Source organism: Lagopus muta, chromosome 7, assembly GCF_023343835.1.
Source record: "Lagopus muta isolate bLagMut1 chromosome 7, bLagMut1 primary, whole genome shotgun sequence".
Classification (NCBI taxonomy): Eukaryota; Metazoa; Chordata; class Aves; order Galliformes; family Phasianidae; genus Lagopus; species Lagopus muta.
The window spans coordinates 22,625,292-22,649,500 of NC_064439.1; the positions used below are offsets into that span (position 1 = coordinate 22,625,292).

Here is a 24,209-nt window from a genome sequence, read left to right on the forward strand (position 1 = left end):
TCTTCACGGTGCGGCCTTGCCCTGCATGCCTCCTCAGCCTGGTCCCCTGGGCAGGCCCTCACCAGCCAGCCCGGGGCTCACGGTGCCTGGCAGTGTGTTGGGGTCTGGGCACAGGTCTGGCCATGCTGCTGTCACCACACACCAGGTATGGGGACATGGGTCTGGCTATGGCACTGCAGGCTGTGCCCAGTGCCGGAGGACTGGGAGCACCACAGCCTGACTTGAGGCCATGGCAGGGTGTGAAGTTGTGGCTGACAGCCCCAGAGCAACTTGGTGCATTTTGGTGACACTGCCATTAGCTCTCCTGCTGGCTTGGGAGCAAGGAAACACATCCAGCCAGAGGGGGTGCCTAAAAATGGGTGACAGTACGTACAGGAAAGGCTTCTGGGTGACAAGAGGCTGAAAGGTGCCTGTGTCTATAGAACACAAAAAAAGCAACACAGCCATTGGGTGTAAAGTGATGAATACTGCAAATCTTGCTGTGTGCCAGTAACTGACAGACAAATGAGAGTTACACATTTAAATCTTTTAAAATGAACATTTGCTTCAATGGTGCAACGATACGTGGTGTCGTTAGGTAGTTCTGAGGCAAAGAAGATGACAACATTTATGAGAATAATGAAAACTGTATCATATCACTCGTGCTATTTCTCTGTGGTATTTTGCTTAATGGACAAAATTTTATTTTGTCTTCCCTGGTTGAGTTTGATGAGCTTGGTGCAGCTTAGCCTCTCTCCCAGGTGAGGGCAAAGGAAGAAAATCTCCATGGGAAGAGGTTCCACAGCTGCCTACAACCTGCTGGAGCTCCTACTCTGCCAGATTAGCACTCTCAGAGATCAGATGCTGAATGGAAGCTCTTGATCAGTCTGTTTATTATTTCTGTGTTTTTTCCATGTTTTCAACACATGCCAGCTGTAGTTGAGGTGGGTATGTCCAGCACTGCCCTCAGCACAGCCTCCCTGCAGCTGATGGCACATCCATCTCTGGCTGGGCTACTGCTGCGCCCTCTTACGCAGCGCTTCAAGGCTGATGTGGAATGCCACATAAGGTAAAGGTAGCTGTTTTTGTTTAATGTCACATTGCGTCCAAAGTGTATATGCTGGTTTTGTAAAGGATTTACATGACTCCTTGTTGTTTCTAGAGGGCAGCAAAAAATTGTGGTTTTAAGTTGCAGAATCCTTTGTGTTGTGGTCTGGTCAGCTTTGCAGCCATCTCTGCCTAGAACTGTGACTAAGATGTGTCTGGGTCAGTTTTTACATACTGATGGCTCATTGAAGCCTTGTTAGTAGAAACTACTTTTATCCTGCTCTAAAGAGACTTAATGGTCTTCGCAGATATATCACAGAATCATGGAATGGTTTGGGTTGGAAAGGGCATTAAGGATTAGCCAGTTCCATCCCCCTGCCATAAGCAATATGCTGAAACTTCACGTGAGCTGTTTGCTGAGGTGTTCTGTTGATTGGGTAGGAGTGGAAACAGGGGTTTTAGAGTTTGATAATGTGTCATATTGTTGAACTCCAAACAAGCACTTTTACCATTTCTGTGTACCAGAAATGTTACTGGTCTCATATCCATAGCCAATGAAGGAGAAAACAGTCAATGATTAAAGTGTGCTCAGGTTCTTAAAAGACAGAAGGTGGAAGTAGCAGCAGACATGAACACCAGGCCCTTCAGTGGAACAACTGGATTGAAAAAAATCAGGGAAAATAGCTGAATCAGTGCACAAGTTGCCTAGCGAAGTGAACTCAAACAAAGAAGATTTCAGTGAAGACAAACTAGTGCTGAACAGAGTCGCCTGGACAGCAACGGCAACAATTTAATGCCTTTGAAAGAAAAGGTGACTTTTTTTTTTCTTTTTTTTCCTTAATGGACTTCATCCTATGGAAGCAAGGGAATAATTCAGTGGTCAGGAAAAACAAGGTAACATTTTTATAAAACCAGAGGTGTACGATGGGTTACTTGCAAGAGTGTGAACGTGCTTATGTTTCTGTGTCTGGCTTTGTGTGCATGTTGGGTTCATTTTCTGTAAGGCTCTGGGTGTAGAGGAAAACACAAAGAAGAAAAACTGGGAAACGGCGTCGCTACTTTTCTGTATTTAATATACAATACTTACTGCATTTGTATTCATTTTACATTTTTAGATAAAAGAAAAATATAGCTAGAAAAGTGAAGTAAACTTCAGGAAAGTAGTTTTAAATACAAAACTAGTTTCTTGCCTTTTTACTTTCCAATAATTGGGGAACAACTAAAAAGAACTTGACGCCCTGAACATTTTTATTATATCGATTTTCATACGGAACCCTCAGCACCCACAATAAATACACAACTTTGCTTTTCTTGCACTGCCAGCAGCAAAACGTTCAGTTCCAAAGGACTGTAATTCTGATATAATACATTGACAACCTTCTGTGTGCCTTAATTTAACTCTGCCATATTGACAAATGAGTATTTTTGCAGTCCACCATCTTTACAGACTTGTAAAAGCTAAAGAATATGTTATATGGTAAGGTGCATGCTTGGAAGAGTACGCTCCGATGAACTTCAATGCAGTCAATGTAAAGCAGCCCCAGCGAAGGGTGTTCCTAAAGCAGAAAGCCTCCCAGGGTGAGATCTGGGACACAGAGCAGGCATGCAGTGAGATCAAAGGGCTTTGTCTGAAAGCTTGCAAAGAGAGCCCGAGAGCGTCCAAAGTGTCGGCATTGTTTCCCAGCCATTCTGTACAGCAGAAACATAGTTTTTCCAATGCGTATATGGTAATCAGCAGCTGTGCAAGAAGAGAGAGGCTGCAAGAGTTCACGTACAGCAATGGTGCAATATTTTTATTTACCACAGTTTGCGTTATGTAACCCCTTGGTGTATATTTATAAGCACAAGGCAAGCCAGCAACAATTCAAGAATCACGGTTACGCCTTCCTGTACCTCTGTGGGTGATACTGTGTTCCACACAGAGCTGATCTTAATGCTGAACAAAAGAATGTAAAGAACACTGAATTATTAAGCACACAGAATAACAATAATGATGCACCTTTAATAGAAACAGTAACACACGCACCTTTTCATGTTTGTACCCTGATTAAAAGAACATCGTGAATTTCAAGTATGAAGTGATACAGTGAAATCATGTCCTGTGAGTAGGTATCCACGGTAGTCTAGGTAGTACACTTTGCACCATAGGTAACTTTCCACCTTGCACAGTAAAATCCTACTGCCTTTGTAGGTAAAGTGACAGAGCTCAGCGGGACTGCGCTGCCTTTCACCAGCAGTTACGTGTCCTAAGGTGAAGGAAGGAAAACATCTGAAACTGCTTTGCATGATTCCCTTGGATAATGAAACCCTAGACATCTCCAGAGCACATGGCGTTACGAAAAGAACACAACAGAAGTCAAACAGCGTTAGATGCCCTTATAACTTCTTGATTTTTTTTTGTAAAATCATACTGAGAAATTAAGGCACTGAGGCAGATTTTGACATCAGCCTGGTGTAATAATACCAATGGATGAAGTTACTCTGGATGTGTCTCACAAGCTGTCCTCCCTGTTCATAGCGTTCTGTAAACCGGAAAGCGCAAGTTTTAATATTGCCTTTTGAGACTGTAACGTGTCTTGCAGATTCCCAAAGCAGTATCCCAGAAGGGTTACAAACAGGCCTCACTTTACGCAGTTCCGTTAACTTCAGTGGGATTTGTAATGTGGAAATAGGCACGCATGGGGTGTCTGAGCAGTGAGAAGTGAACCTTGTTTCTGGTACGTTTCTGCACCAGCATCACGCTTTACGTCACATATCCCAATGCCACAAGGAAGTGCACTTCCAAACTTTTGTATAAAAAACAAATGAATAGAAACTGTGAGAGAAATAATATTAACTAAATAGTTTTTGTCGCATTACCATTTATATAACATTCTTGCTGATTTATTAAGCTTAAGTATCCATATAGACCTGAGCTGCCTGACACTGGAATTTGTAGATTTGCATGGTGAAATTCTTGGTTTAAATTAATTGTAGTCAGTGGAGTTACAAAAAGAGTAGATCACGCTGAATGATTTTAATTACTTTGAAACTCCAATCCTATTTCATGCAATTGTCCACGCACACACACAAAAAATACCAACATTTGCTGCCTTTGTGCTTTTGTATAGTCAGCAATCTTTTCTCAAATCCAGATGGGCAATTTGATTGTTGCAACAAATGTACTTCGGTTACAAGGCCCCACACAAACGTGGCCCCTGGTTTCAGCATCTGGAATCTACAGATAACTGCTGGAACGACTACAGACAAGATAAAGCCAAAGGCGGCCTATGTAATATTTTCTAATCGTAATTTTTCAGACAACCATCCCCCACTATGTATAAAATTAGCTCTACCATAGCATTTCAAAGTAATCTGCTTATTCTTTTACATATTAAACAAAATACCCTAAAGCATAAAAATACTACATCTGAACACACATACTATTCTAAGTACAGTATGAAGCTTATTTAAAACTTGTTTTTTGACTGATCTAGCTCTCTGCCTCTCTATGGAACTAGCTTCACTTCAACAACAAAAATGTACACGAAATGCAAATACATTATTAAGCAGCAAGACTCGACACATTTTTTGGCAACTACCCTTTCACAGGACTAGTGTGTTTTCCTAAGAAATAATATACTGAATTACAATACGAATAATTTAGGTTAATGTCAAATAACTTGCAGATATATGTGTTCATATCGTCAATAAACACAGACCCCACTTCTGGGTGTCTTGGTGCTGCTATTAACCATGCGTCCTCACAACTACCATCAGTTACTAAACGAAAGCCCTTCTCTGCAAACACTTCTGCGAGCAACTCTGCCCAAATGAGAAGCCCCTCTCAGCTCTGGGACTGCCCAGCTGAGGCGTGGGATTCCTGTGTTTACCCATTCGGGCCTTCAGACCAAAGAATATCAAGCTAGTGAGGAAATACAAACACATGCTGTTACAAAAAAGGAGACAGACATACCGACGAAAGCACTCCGTGATGCTTTCAGGAGTTACAATAGAAACAACAGCTCCAAAGTATACAGTTCAACTTCTAAAACCATTTCAAGGGTATACTTTAACTAGAGCATTCAAAGACATTATACTTTAAAGCTGTTCAAAGTAATGCAGCTAAATATTACATTAAAAATAAAACCTATACAAGATTCAATGGCAGAAATAGACCACTTAACTGAAATGGAATGAAACGGACCATAAATATGTTGATCTGAATGCTTGAGAAGATTTTGCAAAGGAATTAAAGACCGGAAGGAAAGAATAAGTGGGTGCCTGTCGGCTTGCTTTCAGTGCCTAACTCATACAGCTTTGTGTAGAAAATAAATTCTAGCAAGAAAATAATACGCAACTTCATATTTTCTCTTTCTTAAGTACTTGAAAATGTGTTACTTGCTTTAACAGAAACGGCTGCCTTGCCTGTGAAGGAAACATGGCTAAAATTCCTCGAGACTTGTCTAGGCCCCTTTCCCAGCAGAACTCCAGTGGCTTCCACTCCTCAGCAAAAAGCACTGCCATAAGGTACACTTCTTTTGCCCACACTGTCGTGACTGTAAGTGGGTTGTTCAGTCAAGAGATTCAGAATGCTGCAGAGAATGACAGCAAAGTTATTAGGCAGAGCTGAATGCAAGAAAGGCATCATGGATACTGGATTTAATTTGCTGGAATCTAAACTGAGACAAATGATGCATTTAGATGTTGTACTGAGGGACATGGTTAGTAGGAAATATTGGTGATAGGTGGACGGTTGGAATGGATGGTCTTAGAGATCTTTTCCAACCTTGTGATTCTGTGATTCTACGATTTAATATGGGCTATGATGGCACAATCAACATTTTTATGCAGTGCTGGTCTGCTCTGGCTTTTAGCTAGTAATCTGTAGTGATGCTTTTCTGTTCAACTCATCATGCACAGTGGGAAGGAGAATGGAGGTAAACATGATAAAGGAAAAGAAAGCTGGAAAACCACTGGGTTGCCATACACGTAGGGCAAAAAAGGAAAGGACCAACCTCTGCAGTCCCCACTGCTCACACTTCTACTTCCCTCCCTCTGCCTCTAATCTCATGACATTGCAGCTCCTCTATCTTCAGTCCAAAATGTGCGTGGCAATCAATGCCTTCAGATGAGCACATTACCACTGAGCTCATATAAATCTCCTTGTACAGCAACACATTCACAAACTTCCTGCCAGCATCCAAATCCTGATGTACTTTTTGTTGTAGTTACAACCCATAGTTACACCAACCCTTGAAGATGGTTGCAAGAAATTGTGATGGATTTTGTGTCTTGCTGGATAAACACTGCAAAGCACTTTTTCTTTAATCTGCAGTCTGCAGAGCCAGGCTTTATTTTGAATCTTTATTTTCTCTTGCCAATAAAGGATGCATCGTCACGCACCTGGAGTAAAGCACTTTGTCCTATGCCCAGAATTCAGTCATCCTTTAGGATGGTGAGAGAGATCTCCTAGGGGAGATCTTACTATAGCACTGTTTAAAATGCACTGTCATAGAAACAGTAAGCACACTGTCTCCTTCAGATCCTGTACGGACCTTTCCTCAGGGGAAAATACTGGGGTTATGGTCTGTCTGTGCCTCGTACTAGTGGCGGGGCTCTGTACTCACGCCTGCCATAGCACAGGCAAAGGAAAGAGTGCCTACATGCACCCATGTCACCTTGAGAGCTGGAGACCTTCATATAGGGAAGAATAGGTTCCTACCTGCTCTGACTCTTGCTGGGAGAAAACCTCTCCCTGGAGCGGTGATCCCTGGGAAGGGGAAGGGAAAGGGGGTAAGCAGTAGGAGGAGGCCATTTGCTGGTCTCGTTTGTATACTTCAGAAACTTCCATATAATAGAAGAATCACTGGCTCCTCTTGTAAATGTACACGACAGACAGTTGGCTAGGAATCTTACATACTTAGAAAATAATCTTCTGAATCAAAAATTGCTTTGGCTGATCAAACACATTCAATCTAATTTATCCTCGCTTGTATATTTGCTTGAGCAAAAGAGTATAAAAAATAACGAACACTTTGCCATATTCTATTGTATTAATTCCCAATTCCTAATGAAAAGCAAGGAAAAACTATAGTACACATAGAGTATGCTGCCTGCAAATTGGGGAACTGCAGAATCACAAGGTATAATTTAGCTCACAGCTTTTTAAATAACTAGAGAAGTATCAGCAAGGTCAGCTATAAGTGACAGGCAATCAAGGTAGCTTGAGTAAGCAGGATGCTGACAGACCTCTAAGGACCAGGTCCTTTTAATGTCACAGTAGCTTGATCTGGGATAAGGGAAGGAGAGCATTTAGCTGCTAGGTGATCCATCATTGCATGTACTTAATCAGTGCCTGAGAAGGCACTGTAGAATTAAAGATTTCCTACCCTAGAACTGTGAATTTGTCTCTGTGCCTAGGCTAGTTGCTACTGTTTACTGGAGGGACTAAAACAAGCCACTTTGTAGCATCACTTGCCCCATCACCCATACACGTGGGCTAAACATAACAAAGTGCTACACAGACCTCATACTTCTTATTTCTGGAGGTGGCATAACTCCCTCCCTGCTGTACAGCCTATGAAAAGCCTCCCTTCTTCCTGGCAGATGGTCCCGCAGCATTACTTACATCGGGTGTCTCACAGACTTGCTAAGTTCTCAGACTTGCTCCTGCAAGATGGTGAGCCACCTGGACTGATGCAGCTAAAACTTCATAATCTCATGAAAATCCAAGTACTCAAAAATATGCCATTTTGGCTTGGCAAAGAATTCTCAATTTGCTGCAGGAGTCAGCTTGTAATCTACAATATCACACAGTATTGGGCACAGACAGTGACCCAACTGCAGTACAGCAATGTATCCTCTGTTTCTGCAGCTCAGATACAGGCTGTGTTTGTATGATCAGCTTAATCTTCTCTCAAACCCTCATTGGCACCCACTCCCCCCTTTTTTTCCTAATATCTACACAGAAAAGTCTCTAACTTCTACGCAGCCTGATTTTTAAAATGTTGCAGTCTTGAAAAACAGCACCAGAATTCATGACTTGAGTTGGCACATTCAGTACCTGGAACTAAAATCCTGTGTGAGAGCATTGCTTTATCATCTTACACTTGTGGAAGGAAATGACAGGAGAAAACAAAAAAAACGTGTAAAAAAAAGTTTTCCCCTTACATTTATATCTAACTTTTCCACATATCCACATTTGCTTACAACAATTGTCCTGAACCCTCCTAGTCTCTGCCTGTTTTTTTTCCTATCTCTGCAGCACTTCACAATTTTCCTCTCTCGTCTCAAGATAGATGCTAACATCCAAGAACACTTTAAAAGCCCCACAAAGATTTATAAAAGGAAGAAAAGACAAACACAAGAAAATGACATTTACCCCCTAGCATTAATATATGGCAGGAACACAGCAGAATGTGGCTTCATTCTGAGTGTAAAACAGCAGCAGGAAGAAGTGTTGAGAAGATTAATAAAATTATATTAAATTAATCTAAAGGTGAGGATTTGAACAACCTGTCGTAAGTATGAAACATGAAGTAAGAGGAAAAGTTGCCTATTGTAGTATGTTAATTAGAAACCCATCAGAAGTAACAGCGCAAAGGAAGCTGACAATTGAATATTTGTGACAATTTGTTTTCCATTTGGGAGCAAATATCAGTGTAAATATGGGAACATTTTCCTGGCATGTAGATGGGTTTAAGGTGCTGAACACTCAGTATTGTGGATGCCAATTTAGCATGCTCCCAAAAGGGCAATGAGCTTGAGAGCGTTACAGCATATCCAAGCAGACATCACCAAAGTCTTCCCTTCTTTCAATCAAATAGTATAGGTTGCTTTAGTGCAAATGAACATTCAAATGCTGATTAGGTTAAGTTCATACCTAGATTCTTCCATAAAGCCCTATCAACTTTGCAGTCAAAGAGCATCAGTTCCAATATTTGTTTAATACACTGTTTGTACATTTCTCATTTCATAAATACCAGTTGTTCCTTAAAATCTCCTTTTCCATCTTTACTAATGTCAGGGTTTTTTTTATATTTTTCTTTTCAAAGGCAGTATCCTTAGTGTGGTCTTTTCCAGAAACAATTTTCTCTACCCAGTAGCAAAATGCCCGTATCAGAACTTCTTGTTTTCTCTAGACATGCAAATGTCTCATTGACACTGGGTAGGATGAAGCCGACAGCAAATTTTAACTGAGATAAAACATTTCATCTGAAGGAAGAAATGCCATCTGGTTAGGGAGCTCTGGTTCACGTCTGCTGGAAGGCTGGAAATTTACCCAATTTGAACACTGCAGAAGCATTCAAAGGGCTATGTCTAAGTCAAGGCAACTTCTCCACCAACTTTTACTCCAAGCAACATTTTCTGCCTGGAAGGCAAAAGGCTCACCCAAGTGTGGTGCTGACTACTTTCAGCTTCCACTGAACACAAAAAGAACTGACAGTGCTCACTTGGCTTTGTGGAATCATTTTCAAGAACAAGTTCCTATTTGATTCAGATCTGTTCTCTCACTCTTTGTATTAAAAACACAATGACTTACATAATTTTAAGGGATTTTTTAAAATGTAATTAAACTGTGATTACAGTTTGAAACTAATAGACTTAAAGATTTGTAGCTATTTTCTACAAGAACTGAATGAGCTATTTTTGTGCACAGTGTTCCTAGGTGTGTTTTATGGTTCTTATTTTATGTATTTATTACATATCAGTATGTAATACAGGCCAAGTTTTAGACAGAAGAGAAGAAATAACATTTGCCAAAGCTATGCTTGTCAGTTCATATGTCCACGCCTTTCTTCTTCTAATGGCCTAGATCATTTAAATCAATGAAAAAGCTTCTTATTGCTTTTCAGAAGTTACTGGGATTTGATGGCTACAGAACCTGGTCCAGAAACTGGAATTATATTACAGCCATTATCTAACAATTTGTAAAACAAAGGGATAAAAAAAATAACTGACAAACAGAACTCCTATTTGAGTTGCACAGCCTGTTCGACTGGCAAACTGTAGTCAGGTTTTTACATACCTGATCAGTATTGGCACACACACAAAAATAATATGATAGTGTAGCCTGGTAGGTATGATTAGGCACATAAAATCCCATTTTTCTAGAGACTGTTTCTGATTCTTTTCTTCATGGAAAGTAATCTGTATACTCCAATGTTTATTAATCCAGTAGAAAGAAAAGTGATAGCTTATTAACAGTTAGTTACTGCAGGTTTTAGTATATTACAGACTATTCTACGTGAATTTAAAAATAAATTTCTTAATTTTCTACCACAATGCCGATTTGGAAAAACATTATTTGTCTAATATACTAGTGTCAACAAAATCACACAGTAAGAGAGGTGTAAAATCCCATTAAATCAAGAAAACTCTTGATACTTACAAGTAGTTTTGAGGCAATACAATAAATAACTTAGGTCCCTAGGCTTCTGATCAATTCAAGCTTCAAGCATAAAACAACAGATCACTCTAATAGTCTACTATCTTCTCATTCACATTGTACATAAAAATTCATCTGTTCCTGAAACTATTGCCTAAGAAAAATATTAACAAAGTGGTTCTATAAAACAGAGTTCTGAGAATAAACATTCAACTGTGTTTTATACATGGCAAATAATTTACGTTGTCTTTTAAACCAAACTGTGGCTTATGATTCATATACATATTTAACAACTGATGTGCTTTCAGTTGTGAGTCAGGTAAGTGCTCCAAGTTTGTTGGCTAGAAGACCAAACCAGCATGTTTTGTCATTATTTTCCATATTAAAATTAGCCAACCACCAGAGAGAACGATTCCTTTGGATAATAAAACATGCTTCTAAAAGATAGTGAGAGAACCTGTGAGAAGTAGCATGGCACAGTACTTTCTTCTTATTCACCAAAACAACCATCAAGTATGAAAACTACATAGGAGTTGGGATGCTGGACAGCATCTCTCTGCAGAAGATTCTCAAATATTACCTACAATCTGCTGCTTCCTTTCATTTGAGAGGCTCTATACATACTTGTAGCACCACATTTCAGAATTTTGCAAGCATGATATCTTAATTTTTTACGTCTATTCTAGGACTGAATCAAGACAGAAAGGTATTCCTAGCATTTCACACAGTAGACCAGTGTGCAGGAAAAACGGAGTGCGGGCACAGCCTACACAGAAATACAGAAATATGCACAAACCCTGTTTTTAGAATTCTACCTGGCACACAGGAGGCAACAAAGGTGTACACAAAACTAATGTTAAGTGAGGACATGCACAAAGAGAGCCTTTTAAAATCATCTCTTCTGGGCTGCTGCACTAAAAGAAGCAACACTTCTCACACAGCACACAGTGGGCACTGACATTGTGGAATGCACAGGCACAGGGGACACTGGCATTGTGAAGCTATTGAAAATCTGGAAGAATCTTGCTGGAAATAGCACCTATGAAATGTTTTCCGTAAGGATGCTGAAGGAGAGGAACTGCAGAGCTAGACTGAATGTGGGGACCGGGTGAGGAGAAAGGGGCTGTCCCAGTCTTATTGCTGTGGCATGGCACCAGCTGACTTTAGTGGGTTTTTCCCTTGTCTGCAGGGACTGGATTTTTCCTGTAGGTATGTAGCAGGGATAACAAACCCGTCTGTGGGAGATGGAAACTGCTCCTGTTTCCCAGAACATCCCGTTGATTGGTGAGAAGAGTGCAGTGTCTGGCTGTGGGTGCTCTTGGAGCTCATCATCCATCCTTACTTTTAATGTATTTTTTGCTAGGCAGTGGGCTTTAGCTGCTGAACCAGTCCTGCAGAACACATGCTGACAGAGTAATTCTTAAGAATTGCGTTCTGAAGTATTTTTTTAAAGGGTTTATATGAGGAGCTGTCATTACAGTCTGGATTGAGTATGTCAAGGAGCACTTTCTTCTCACGTATAATTCTAATTCTACACATACAGCATTAATAAGTAAAGGTACTCGAGGACTACAGCCTCCGTGAAGATACAAGGAGCAAGAGCATGATGTAAGCGGTCTCCCAGTTGTCTTTGTTCTGTCTCACTAGGAGTGTGGTTCCCCCATGCTGTCAGCCAATGCCAGTGCTTTGCCCAGCCAGAGAACAGTTCTCCTTGGTTTACCAGGGTAAGTTAAGCCTCATGGCTTGGCAGGGCAGATGGGAATAAGAGGAAGCCTAAGACATGTCAGGGAAGGACTGCTGGAATTTCCTCCTGAAGAGATTTTGAAAAGGAAGTCATTTGGAAAGTCCTTGGGCCTCGGAATACATCGATTGCTACAAGGGAAAAAAGATCTTTTTCCCAGCCCTGTCAACACAGAATTTTTTTTGTTGTTCCTGCCATTCCCACTGGATGTTTGTTCCAGAACATGACCACTAATGCAACCTTTTCCAAGCTATTTCTCCTGAATGCTCCCCCATATAACCTGATCCTATATTAGACGATGTACAGCACCATGTTGCAGGAGCTCTGCTTCCAATTCCACATGCCACCTGTGCTTTTTTCTGCTGCTTGCTTGAGCTTCAAGTCTGATACTACAAACTAGGAAATGTTGCCCCAACAGTTAATTTTCTGGCAATTCCCACCTTTTTCATTCATTCTTGGGCTCACAATAACCTTTGGCTTTAAGCATTAACTTCCCTCTTTTTTTATTTTGCCCTAACAATTTGCTTACAGTCAGCAACCATATTCTCTTCCAGCCTTTGTGTTGCTAAGCCCAGTACACCCAACTCTCCTACCAGACAGCAGATGCACTTCACCATCTGAGAGTCTGAAGTCTAATTGGAAAGCAACACCCCCAAACCCACACCCAGACCCATTTTCACCCCATGTTAGCTCTTGGAGAGCTCTGGGAAAGTTCCCTGACAGCTGATGGCAAGCCAGTATCAGCTGAATGCCCTGATAGCGTATGTATGGAAGCTTGGCGGTACTAACATGTGGAATGTTTTACAAAGTGCTAAGCTGTGTAGAAAACTTTTCTATTGTTGCTGTTGCAAGATTCACCTGTATTTTGTCTCTGTTTGTCATTCTAATTAGTGTTTAAAAAATGTGATCAAAAATACCACCTTGGTCTATTCTTTTCTATGAATACCAAAGCCCCGTTCCCGCTCAGGTTTGCTGAATGGCAGAGGAACAGGGTTGGTTCAGCACCAGTACCACAGGCTCACCGCTCTCCTTGGATGTATGAGCAGAGAGACCGGCAGAAGTGAAGCTGAGCTCAGAGCAGTGAGCTGCCGTGGCCGCTCCTTGGCCTTCAGCTTGCCACTGGTGGAGCTTCCAAAATTCTTGTGCTGTGCCTCTGTATTATCCTTGCATGCAGATGCCTCGTATGTGGTCTTGCCAGGCCTAATATGCAACTTGCCTGTTCATGCTGGTAGGTTTTGAACAGGAACCATTCTGGGCATGAAGAAAGGCACAGGCTACTGCATGCATACACACAAGCGGTTCTTTTAAAATCCGGCCCATTTAAAGTAGGCATAATGTTAACTACAAGTCGCACAGTTAAGTGTCTAATAGTAAAGAAAAGCTTTATCCAGGAGACCGGTAAGATCCACTCACCATCTTAGCAATGGGCCATGTCCCAGACAGTACTGATACCTGAAACAGAGTTAACAGTGAAGTGCACCACAGCACGCAGTCTGCCACGGGGCTGAGAAACCCGCCAGGAGACAGCTACAGGTTCCTGAGCCCTGTCTGGCACAATTACATCGCTCAATTCAGTGCTAAGGACCTGCTTTTGCCAAGCGTGCCGTGAGCAAGGGTGTAACACTGGCTCCATAGCCAGACGAGAAGAAACAGAGATGAGGAAGAGAGTAGCCTAAGGGACTGTCATAAGAGTAAGCAAAGCTGTCTGCCTCACTTCTCATCAGTTACATTGCAGTAGGGTGTATTTATATTTTTATGGTAAGGGTTAACTCGTTGGACCAATTTTTCCCCCAAGTCATATTCAGGTAAATGCACTGAAGTCATACAAGGAAATGGCTTTCATGGATTGAAAATATTTCTTTTTTTTTTTTTTTTCCCCAGTACAGTATTAAAAAAAATAAATGCTTCTTTTTAAAATACTGAAAATATTTTTTAGTTAAGGTAAAAATACTAAATATAACATTTTAATGTAATATTTAAAATTACTGTTCTATAAAGGCATGTGAATTGCTTAGTTATTTTGACATTCAGTAATGGCACATTAAGCCTAGTGGAGAAGCATGTGCCAGTATACCACATGGTGGCTTAGGAGAGAAGCTCATGCATTTCTGCATAGAAAACAAGTCTTCTTAATAAGCAACATCTGAGGCATTTTGTGACAGTAATGTTCATGACTTGAGATGCATGGCGGCTGTTGTAGGTAAGGCAGCACAGTATGCAGCATACAGTTCCGCACAGGTAAATAACTGTACTTAACAAGTATAGCATTCTCTCCTTCCAAACTGGAAATATTTTTTCTATGTTCCTTTTCAGAGAATGACAACAACAGGTTAAAGATGAAAACCTGTATTCATTTTCATTGGATCTACTCGTGACTTTGAGCTGCATATCAGAAAATTTCAGAATGAGAGAAAGAAAGTGTGTTTGCAGCTGTTTGCAGAAAGGAACGATGGGTTAGATGATGGGTAAGAATGTGCATGGATTCCAACATAAACTGACCATTTGGAAACTGAATGGATCTTTAAGAACGAGACCTCGTAAGTTTTTTTAAACACTTGCTTTTGAAACATACACACAAACTTAACTAGATAATAACTTGTTTGTGTATTAAAAAAAAACCCTAAAAGCTGAGACATTTATTACGATCACTATCATAACTGTTTTGCGATGAAATAACAAAATAATCCATCCAAGTTTTCAGCTGGGGAAGGACCTGCATGTATTCTATGAGTGCACAGTAGCTGGATGTATTAATGTATGTATCAGTTAACTGCAGGTTGCAGAGATCTGATACTTCAATGCCATTCTTTAAATATCACTCTAAGAGATCACACCATCATAATGAAAGTACCAAATCGTGCTTCAGCAGCTAGAGAGATTGTATCCTGTTTTGGCAGTGACTTGATCATCCTACTCCACACTGGCAGCATTCAATTTTAGAAGGATAAAACGGTAGCAAAACTGGTCAGCAGCTTCTCTTCGTCTGGAGTTTTCCCAGGCAGATAAACAAGACAAAAACAAAACAAACATAAAGCTGCAATGGGAGCAGGCCAAAGCCCTGGCCCTTGCATTGCTCTGATGAAAGTAAACTACGTTGATTTCCTTGGATAAGCACATTGCAATCCCAAAACGAAAGACAGTGTGTAAAACCTCCAAACAATGATCTTCACTAGAACAGCCATGTGGTTTGTATGGGACAGTGGCCTTGTCAGCTACACATCTTGTTCATTTATAGGTTCATCTTCAGTCAGCATTGTGATGCATTCACCTCACTGGAGTTTTGGCTGGATGACATGTGAGAGTCCAGATTCTCCTTGCATTTCTCCAGACCATGGAAATATGGGTGAGACAGGGCAGCATAGGCAGATATTCTCTTGGCTGGATTGAACGCTAAGCATTTCTGTAAGTATGAAAAGAAGTTGTTTTTAACTACAGTGTAGAGTTAAAATTGTTAACATCGCAAGTCACAGCCCATTTTTATCAGTATGAGACACAACGGGGTCACAGACGGTGCTGCGTGATAAAGATGACCATGCACATTAAAACAAGCAGTGGGGCAGTGGGCTTACAGAATCCCCAAGGCTGATAGAAAATACCAGGTTAGAATATTAAAGTGTTCATAGTTTAGGAGGCCTCAGAATTCATATTTTCTTGAATTCATATGCACAGGACAGACTGCCTCACAGGCTGCAGGGAACAACTATTTACAAACGGCTTTTGAATCCTCTCAGTACTCAATGCACTGCTCTTTTGTGCTTATACAAACACGGAGTGCTTTCTAAGGTATGTATTAATTCCTAGGGTCAACATCTCTATAGAAGTTGAATCTTTGACTTTATACCCTTTGTGTGTTAATGTTAAGCGTTCAGTTTCCTACATTTAAAACAAGCAAACAAACAAAACAGAAAAATTCCATCATGCTGAAATAAAAGAAAAATCCAAAAGGATATTTAATATTCATCAATGCCAGTCTGCAAGTGTGCTGAATACTCATGCTGTTCAGTACCATCATCTCGTATTTTTCACTGACTTCACGTAAAGTGTTGTCTGATGATGTAGTTATTTGGGCTTTAACTGTTTAGTCTGCATCCATTTGAAAAATGGCAAACTGAACTCTTAGACTCTTGCAGTGACTCTTTAGGACTAACGTAGTGCAAATCTGCATGACTTATCACTGAGCTGAAACCTTTAGAACATGGCTTTCTGCCATAGTAATGACAGCAGTAGGGCTGGTCAGTATGTTAAGCATTCCCAGATAGAAGTACTTTGATAGTGGATTTCACTTCTGTACATAAGAGAAGTGATGACTTTAAACTATTTCATTTGGAGTCTTTTCAGAGTTGTGCTGAAGTGATCACAGATCTTAGGTCTATTACTCTTAATTTGTTCCAAACCCCTACCTGCTTGTTGCAGATTCATTCTTCTTCCCTAATTTTCAGTCTAATTCCACTGTTTATGTTCCAGTGATGGTAGACTCGTATTTTAAGGTCACCTTAGAAGCTCTTGTATCATCCCACTAGGAATTCTCCCTCTTCTTCATAGTTGTACTTTGCCTACTTTCCAGATCCTTTTTCCAGCCTTGGTTCAGTCAGCTCAGAACACTCTCCATATGTTTTATACCTTGGTCTTTTCCTTTGCTTCACCTTCAAATAGCATTCATCCTAGTGTCCTTGTCTAAGCAGTTTCAGCACTCACTTACTTTACTTGCATCAGAATTTCTATCATTTGACTCTTGAAATTTAATTCAGTGACTTTCTATTCCCTTTCATCTGTGGATCTCAGTTCTCCTTTTTTTTTTACCTAACAGTAATGGCTTCCTACCTTACCATCTAGGCAAAGATATTTTTCTCTTCCTCCTTCCCATCATGCCTCACACTCACTGTGCCATATCCATATTTTACTACTTGTTTTTGAATCTAGTTCTTTTCCTATGTCTAGCTTCCATTTCCAATCTGCCTGCAAATACAAAAGAAGCATTGCGCTTCTGTCATTTCAAGTGTCCAGGTGTAGTCTACTTTACTGAAGCTGGGAGCTGCAGTTATAACAACAATGGAGAATGACCTGCTGCTGTACAAATGTAACTTTGGTTGGAGCAGCTGACGTGATGCATCAAATCTTTCGATATTTGCTATGAGCCCTCTCTAAAGAGCCCATATGAACTGAGATCTTTCAAAGACTTTCAGAGAAGAACTTTAGCTAGATTTCAACAACAGTAAAATGCCAAGTCATTCTCAATATTCAATTTGAAGACTGAACTTTAGAGTCAAGGTTTCTAGCAGATCTATGAAAATGTTGGAAATAATTGAATTGACTTACATGCTACTAGTTTTACAAGCACAACTTGTTTGCTTCTGTTCAATCCTGCCAGCTGTAAGAGCCAATGATTAAATGGCAAATTCCAAATCTCAACTTTTCAGTACTCTGATTCTGATGTAATCTGCCTATACAGCCCACTTCCTGCTTTGCACTATCCTGTGAAAAACGGCAGATCATTTTCTGCACTTGTATCAGACTGGTATTAGAAGAATGGCTTCTAATCGGTTGCACAGTAGCACTCAGTAATGAGGATCAAGGCAGAAGATACGTCAAACGGGTCCTTCTGTGGCAGTTTCCTAGCCTTTATCTGTCCTCACCTCTGACACCTCTTGAGCCAAATATGGTGTCTTTGTGCTGATGTTTCACAGATATACACGAATTTGTCTACTTGCTTTTCTGCTTCATTAGTAACTTCATTAAATGGAAACAGAAATGTTTCTTGGCATGCAGCTATCAGTCATGCAGTTTGGACAAAACAGATGGAAACTCACAAGAAGCAAGTCTTTGCCCATTTCATCAATATCTGGTACAAATTTTTCAATAGGTTGTGCGGGTCTGGAAGCAAAAGCATTTCTTGGAAGGGCAACATCGTTAGGCCAGTCCTCTTCTTCTGGGAGTCCAATTACACTGTGCAAAGCAAAGCATAATGTTAGCTCTGGACATCTATGCAGTCTCCGTTTTGTATTTAATGTACTGAGTGACAATTTACTTTATGATTAAGTCTTTTAGTTCAAATGAGATTAGTGGAACAGTAATGCACTGATCACTGTGAATAGAGGGTGATGAGTGTAGGTCTTCAATGTGCTTGGCAGAAATCATTCTGTGGCCAGCACGCTTTTCTGGCCTAGGTCTCAATTTTATGAGTCTTTTTTGTTGAAAAAGTGCTGAGTGCTTTGGAAGAAATTTGCTCAGCTCTTGACTGGATGGTGCAACATATGTCACTCCAGGATGATTAAAAGCAGTAAGTTTCAAAGGGGAATTGCATGCAAGGACCTTTATTCACAAGAATAGAGGCTGAGAGAAGAGCGTGGGTCAAGATGAGGGTAAGGCAATAAAAGGGATGTTTCATAATGCTTCAAAGCTATGTGCAGTAATTGTTGCCTAAAGTTAAACAATTTATTTGCTTCACAATACAGGTTTTAAAGCCTCAGTTCAAAAGTGGCATAGGACTTGAGTATCTTTGTGTTTCTATTTGTCTTTGTATTTTATTTTTTCTTTACTTTTCAATAGAATATTTGAATTTCTTTTTATCATTTCTTACCTTGTTACTTTAAATTCTAGAAGGCATTTAAACTCAGTAAATAACTATGCTAAGGTTAAAATAAAATAAATGAAATAGTAGGTAAACATCCAATACTGGGTCATGTCTCGTATATTTCATGTTTTAGTCTGAAGTTAATGTTTGTGGTAATGAAACATCAGTTTCTCATGGAAATTCTGGAAAAGACCTGACATTCTATGTCAGGTTTCAGGGAAAACCAAATTATACAGCCTGTAAAGTTGAGATTTTCAATTCAAATGCTAACAGCAAGAGAAGGAACAAGGAAAAACTTCACTAAATCCCTGGGTCTGCAGTAAGCCCAGTGCCACTAGGGAGCAGCATTGACCTTTCTTGCTGAAGTTGGTAATAAGGCTGGGTGAGGCCAAAGGCCAACATTTTGATGTAAATCATAGATTACCTGAACTGAGTGGAATTAGTCCAGCTCTATCTACACGGATTTTAGATTATAATTTGGCTCAGCTAAAATTAACATGTCCTCAAAACAAAAGTGTGACTAGAAGGTCAAAGCAATTAATACCTCAGAGAACTTTAAATCTTACTGTATCAGAAAACAACAAAGCTCTTGGGAAAAGATGAGTTAAATCTGTCTGAAAAATTACGATGTTTTTATCAGGACAGCTATGTCAGGGGTACGGTGCAGCACCCCACAGTGGTTATAGCTGCATGATCAGCTGTTTGAGGATCCGAACCTGTATTAAACATAACACAAACAGCACTGTTGGAGGACAAAGGAGTTAAATATTTTAAATAACATTGAAATCTAGCCTGCCATTCAATTGTGTTTGGCCAGTCCCAGGCTTTTTATTTTTTGTACGAGAGAGCATGAAGAGGCCAGAATTAGCACAGGCCCAGGCAAAGCTAACAAAAGGAACCAGAAGGCAGCCAGTCAGGCAGGTAGGGAGGACAAGACCAAGAGTGGAAAGATATTTTTAGTTATGCGCTCCTGCAGTATTCAAAACTCTTAATAATGAATGTCTAAGAAGATGCCCTCACTCTGGTCTTGTAGCATTACCATTTCAGTGACTAAGTTTGGGTGTATCTTGGATGAGTTTCACCTCCTGCCAAACGTTCAGGCCTGGTCTTGAGAAATGCTGAGTACTTTCCGCTCCCGTTGATCACAATGAGAGACAAGTCTGCTCATACCATTGAGCATTTACCCTGAAATCTGTGAGGATATCCCACATGCAGACAGTGTCCTAGAAAAGCAGGACATTGTCTGGGGCAACCTCCTAAGGATTTACCCTCAAGCACACTGGAATTTTACCTGAGGCAAATCAGCACATGTAAAGCAAAGGCAGACCACAGCCCGATTATATGAAAGAATACATCAGTCCAGTCTGCATGAAAATCCTGAAACTACTTTCTGTCCAAATTTGTCTGGAGAATGACTCACTACCATAGAAAGAAACAATCCTCCTACAAGAAGAGCTATGCCTAACTGTATGGGGTTGTCCAGCTGTGAAAACACAAAATAAACACTATTGTAGCCCCCAAACCCAAACAAGTGACTTCTGAACTATTTAAGGAGAAATGTGCAAAAGAAGCAAAAGCAAACTTTCTCTTTAAGTAAATGCATAATAAGGAATTTCTTCTAAAATTAGCACTGCATTTTCTTTTCTTGATGAATTCTTTTCTGCACAGGTAATCGCCCCCTAGGGATGGAAAGATCCTGCTGGAAGTTGCTGCTACCGGTTATGTATTTAATCCTATCCCAATTAATTTAGATTTTTCCTCTTAATTATCATTAGTAAATCAAATCAAAATCCCTAAAAAAAACACAGCTTTTTTTTTTTTTTTTTTTTTTTTTCCCCTCAAAATAAGTTCCATGTATCAAAACTATCTTCATTTAATAAAGCAGAATATTGCAGGACTGAAAGAGTAGCTTTGGCAGAGGAAAAAGTAAACTTTGAGGATTGATTTTTTTGGATTATGCAGGAAGAGCTGTTCAGCGCATGACAAATTAACCACGCAAGTGAGTCACATACACTGGTATGGCATGCAGGAAAAGGAAGTCAACTGTGTGAAATCAAGACCTGCAATTTAGGAACCTCATATTAAATAATGAAAATGCTCAGAAACAGATCTGTTAACGACTTGAGAACTGGAAATATGGCTAGGCAGAAAAATTCATTATTTATTCTAATTATGCTCTTTTTCCTAAAAAATTTACTGTCTTCTGTTTGCAGTATCTTTAACAGAACAGAGTTTCAACGTCTCCTCTTTCTCCCTCTCTCACTTTGCCTATCTGTTTCTTCCTTCATGAACATCAGCAGATCTTTGCAGTCTCTCCATAGGAAAAAGGAACGCAGTGGTGCAGAAGTAAACAGGCGTTCGTTCTGTGGCATGGGATGAGACCTAAGTGGGTCTGATTTCCTAATGAAGTGACGTGTACGTGAATCTTCAAATTACATGGTTCTTACAAATTTAGAAACGTTCCTTGCCCTGAAGAGCTCGTACAAGAACAAATTAAAAAAAGACATATTCCTACTTAATTAACACATTGGTAATATCGGTCATTTTACAATTTATTTTTTGGTTGCTTCTGTTTCTAATAAGAACATACTTTGGAAAAGAGTTAATCTACCTCAGAGACTTCAGAGCCTCTCCACCTCCTCAACATATTCTGTACATCTGAAGAAGAAAAACACAAACTCCTTGAATTTAGAAAAGGTTTTAAAGGAAAGCCTATTAGTCAGTCTCTGACAAAATCTACATTATGTGCTGCTAGTCCTTCTATTCTCATAGTTATCTGGACTATTAATTGTTCTAGCAGGTTATACAGTATTTTTTAAAAGCTAAACTATTTTCTCACGTACAGAAGGCTTTCCCAAAAGAAGCTGTTGGTAAGCATCCTCGACTATTTAATTTGATTGGCATTTTAAAGGATTCTAATGTTATTTTCTGAAATACACGAGGAAATTACTGAAAAGAAAATGAAAACTGCATTTGTTGCAACAAAAAATGCATTTGTATTTGAGGCAAGAGAATCTCTTGAAACTAACTGCTTAGGAAAACTCATGAATAGTACATGCACAGTATGTTTAAGAGATTTAAAAAGCCCCAAACAGAAGCTTCTCGTAACTTCCTGATGATGGCTGCTAGTTCTGCAGAACTCTGTTCCACGCTGCTTCCTCCTCCCACTCTGACAGAGAATGCATGGAAATATCACGTTGCATAGAGTAGCAACAGGAAATGGGCTCTAGGAATACTTAGTTCTAGACACATTACTGCATTAAAAACACAGCAAAGAAACCTCACGGTATTTCAGTATTAAACATATATTGACATAATGCAACTGGTTATTACTTACTCAAAGATTTTTCCTAGCTGATCAACATCTGAATTTCCACGGAAGAGTGGTCTGAAAGAATAAAGAGATATTTTTTCCTTTAATTAATGTGAACTTCTATTTGTCAGCTGCCAACGTAGAGTGAAAGCTCGTTATTTTTCTGCCATCTCATTTCTTTTGCCTTCATATTTCATCCAGTCTTTGAGAATATTTTTCTACTAAACTCGATAAGAACCAGGACAGATGGGAAATATTTTTGAATATCCTACTTTTTAGAATTTAATTGCATCCTTCAACACGTATAACTTTCTCTCAGCTAATGCTATCCTATATATAATCAAAACAAGACAGAACATAATGAGCTGTTTAGAGAGACAAAAACAGAGTGAAATGTCATGCATTCATTAAAGTATAATACAATTGGAGATTAATTATTATCATATAAATTCAAAATTAAATTATTTTTATGTTGTATATTGGAAACATACTTCCACCAAATTTAAAGGATCAAATAAATGACAATGGATTTATGAAGGTCTGTAAAGAATGGGGTGTGAAGCGATACAGAATTTACCTTGAGGGAGAGGAATACTTCTGCTGCATAAATATATTCAGGAAAGAAACAAATTAATAGATGGAATTGCTAGAGCTTTCAGAAAAAGACAGTGTCAAAAATTACTTTCAGTCAGTGGCACACAGTTTTTCCTCTCAAAGTGAAATTTAAAATATTTTTACTCTGTATGACTGTATTGCCATTTTGGTCTACAGTACAGCAGGTTGTGATGAACAGCACAGTTTTGTGTCTAAATTCCCAAGAGATTCACAGAATCACAGAACAGTAGAGGCTAGAAGGGACCACTGGAGATCATCCAGCCCAACCCCTTGCTAAAGCAGGTTCCCTATAGCAGGTTGCACAGGAAAGTGTCCAGGTGGGTCTAAAATACCTCTAGAGAAGGAGACTCCACAAGCTCTCTGGGCAGCCTGTTCCAGTGCTCTGTCACTCTCAAAGTAAGGAGGTTTTTCCTCACGTTCAGATGGAACTTTCCATCTGCAATTTGTGCCCACTGCCGCTTGTCCGGCTGCTGGGCACCACTGAAAAGAGCTCTCCCACCCAGGAGACGTTTATAAGCATTGCTAAGATCCCCCTCAGTCTCCTCCAGGCTGAACAGCCTCAGGTCTCTCAGCCTTTCCTCATAAGGGAGATGCTCCAGGCCTCAATCATCTCTTCAACCCTCTGCTGGACTCTCTCCAGGAGTTCCCTGTCTTTTTTGCAGCCTGCTAGTTGGGCTACCCCTCTCTCTGGATCACAGCCCTCAGAAAACACTGCAAGCTATGAATTTATGGTCACAGTTCCCAAAACTATTCAACAGAGACATGGTGACTTTACAAACTAAGTATTTTCCCATGCATCTTTGATTATGAAGAAAGGTCAGTACTTTCATGTCTCCCTGTACACTCCTTTTCTTCTCTCCGAAAAGGTCCTAAAAAGCTACATCCAGAGCCACCATCTTCACTGTTGCACTTCTCAGGATAAAACCTCTCCTGTCTACACTGGGAGAACAAAAAGTACTCAGAGACAGTCCTTCCCCTCTCACTGCCCATAGGCAGAAGCAAATGTAGGATTTGGATCCCCTATTACTAACTATGAGTTCATTGTGAGAAATGGTGCTTTATATGTTGCAGCTCTTACATGCAGAGCAGGGCTATAGGCCACTGCTTATCTGTGGGTCAGCACCAGACACACCCAGATATGCCCAGAGGATGGTGACAGGTCTCAGGCATAATAAGCCCTGCAGAAATCTGTGCCACTAAGAAAAAAAGCAAAGCAATAACTGGAGGACGTGCTGACCATCTTTGATGAGCTAAATGTGCCTTTTGCCTCTATGGTTGCTGCCACCCAGATCACGTCCTATCAGCTAACACTGCAAACTGCTTCGGGCAGAAACACAGAGAACAATTTAATCAAACTCAATTTAAAACTATATGACATCAGATTTAAACTGATGGGCTAAAATGTGGCAGTCTGGTACTTGTCCATAAAGGGCTTTTTTATTTAGACTCTGAAGAGATGAGAAATGATGGTATGCATTGCTTCTTAGGTGTGCATGCTACTTATTAATTGTGGTCTCTTTGACAAGACCACTTCAACTCATACCTACAGATTTCTGTATTTTATAAGCTTTAC

General features: G+C 40.0%; 1 protein-coding gene across 3 annotated transcripts in view; it reads right to left on the reverse strand.

The window, feature by feature from the left end:
• Nucleotides 1-4,948: 4,948 nt before the first annotated feature.
• CDK6 (cyclin dependent kinase 6) overlaps nt 4,949-24,209 on the reverse strand; it is a 131,481-nt gene continuing 112,220 nt past the window's right edge. For all 3 annotated transcript variants that reach the window (XM_048950295.1, XM_048950296.1, XM_048950298.1), the window contains exons 6-8: nt 22,046-22,096; nt 17,945-18,080; nt 4,949-15,537 (exon numbers count right to left, since the gene is read on the reverse strand). In XM_048950295.1, coding sequence (XP_048806252.1) covers nt 15,385-15,537; nt 17,945-18,080; nt 22,046-22,096 — 340 coding nt within the window. In that variant the 3' untranslated portion in view covers nt 4,949-15,384. The remainder of the gene's footprint in view (nt 15,538-17,944; nt 18,081-22,045; nt 22,097-24,209) is intronic.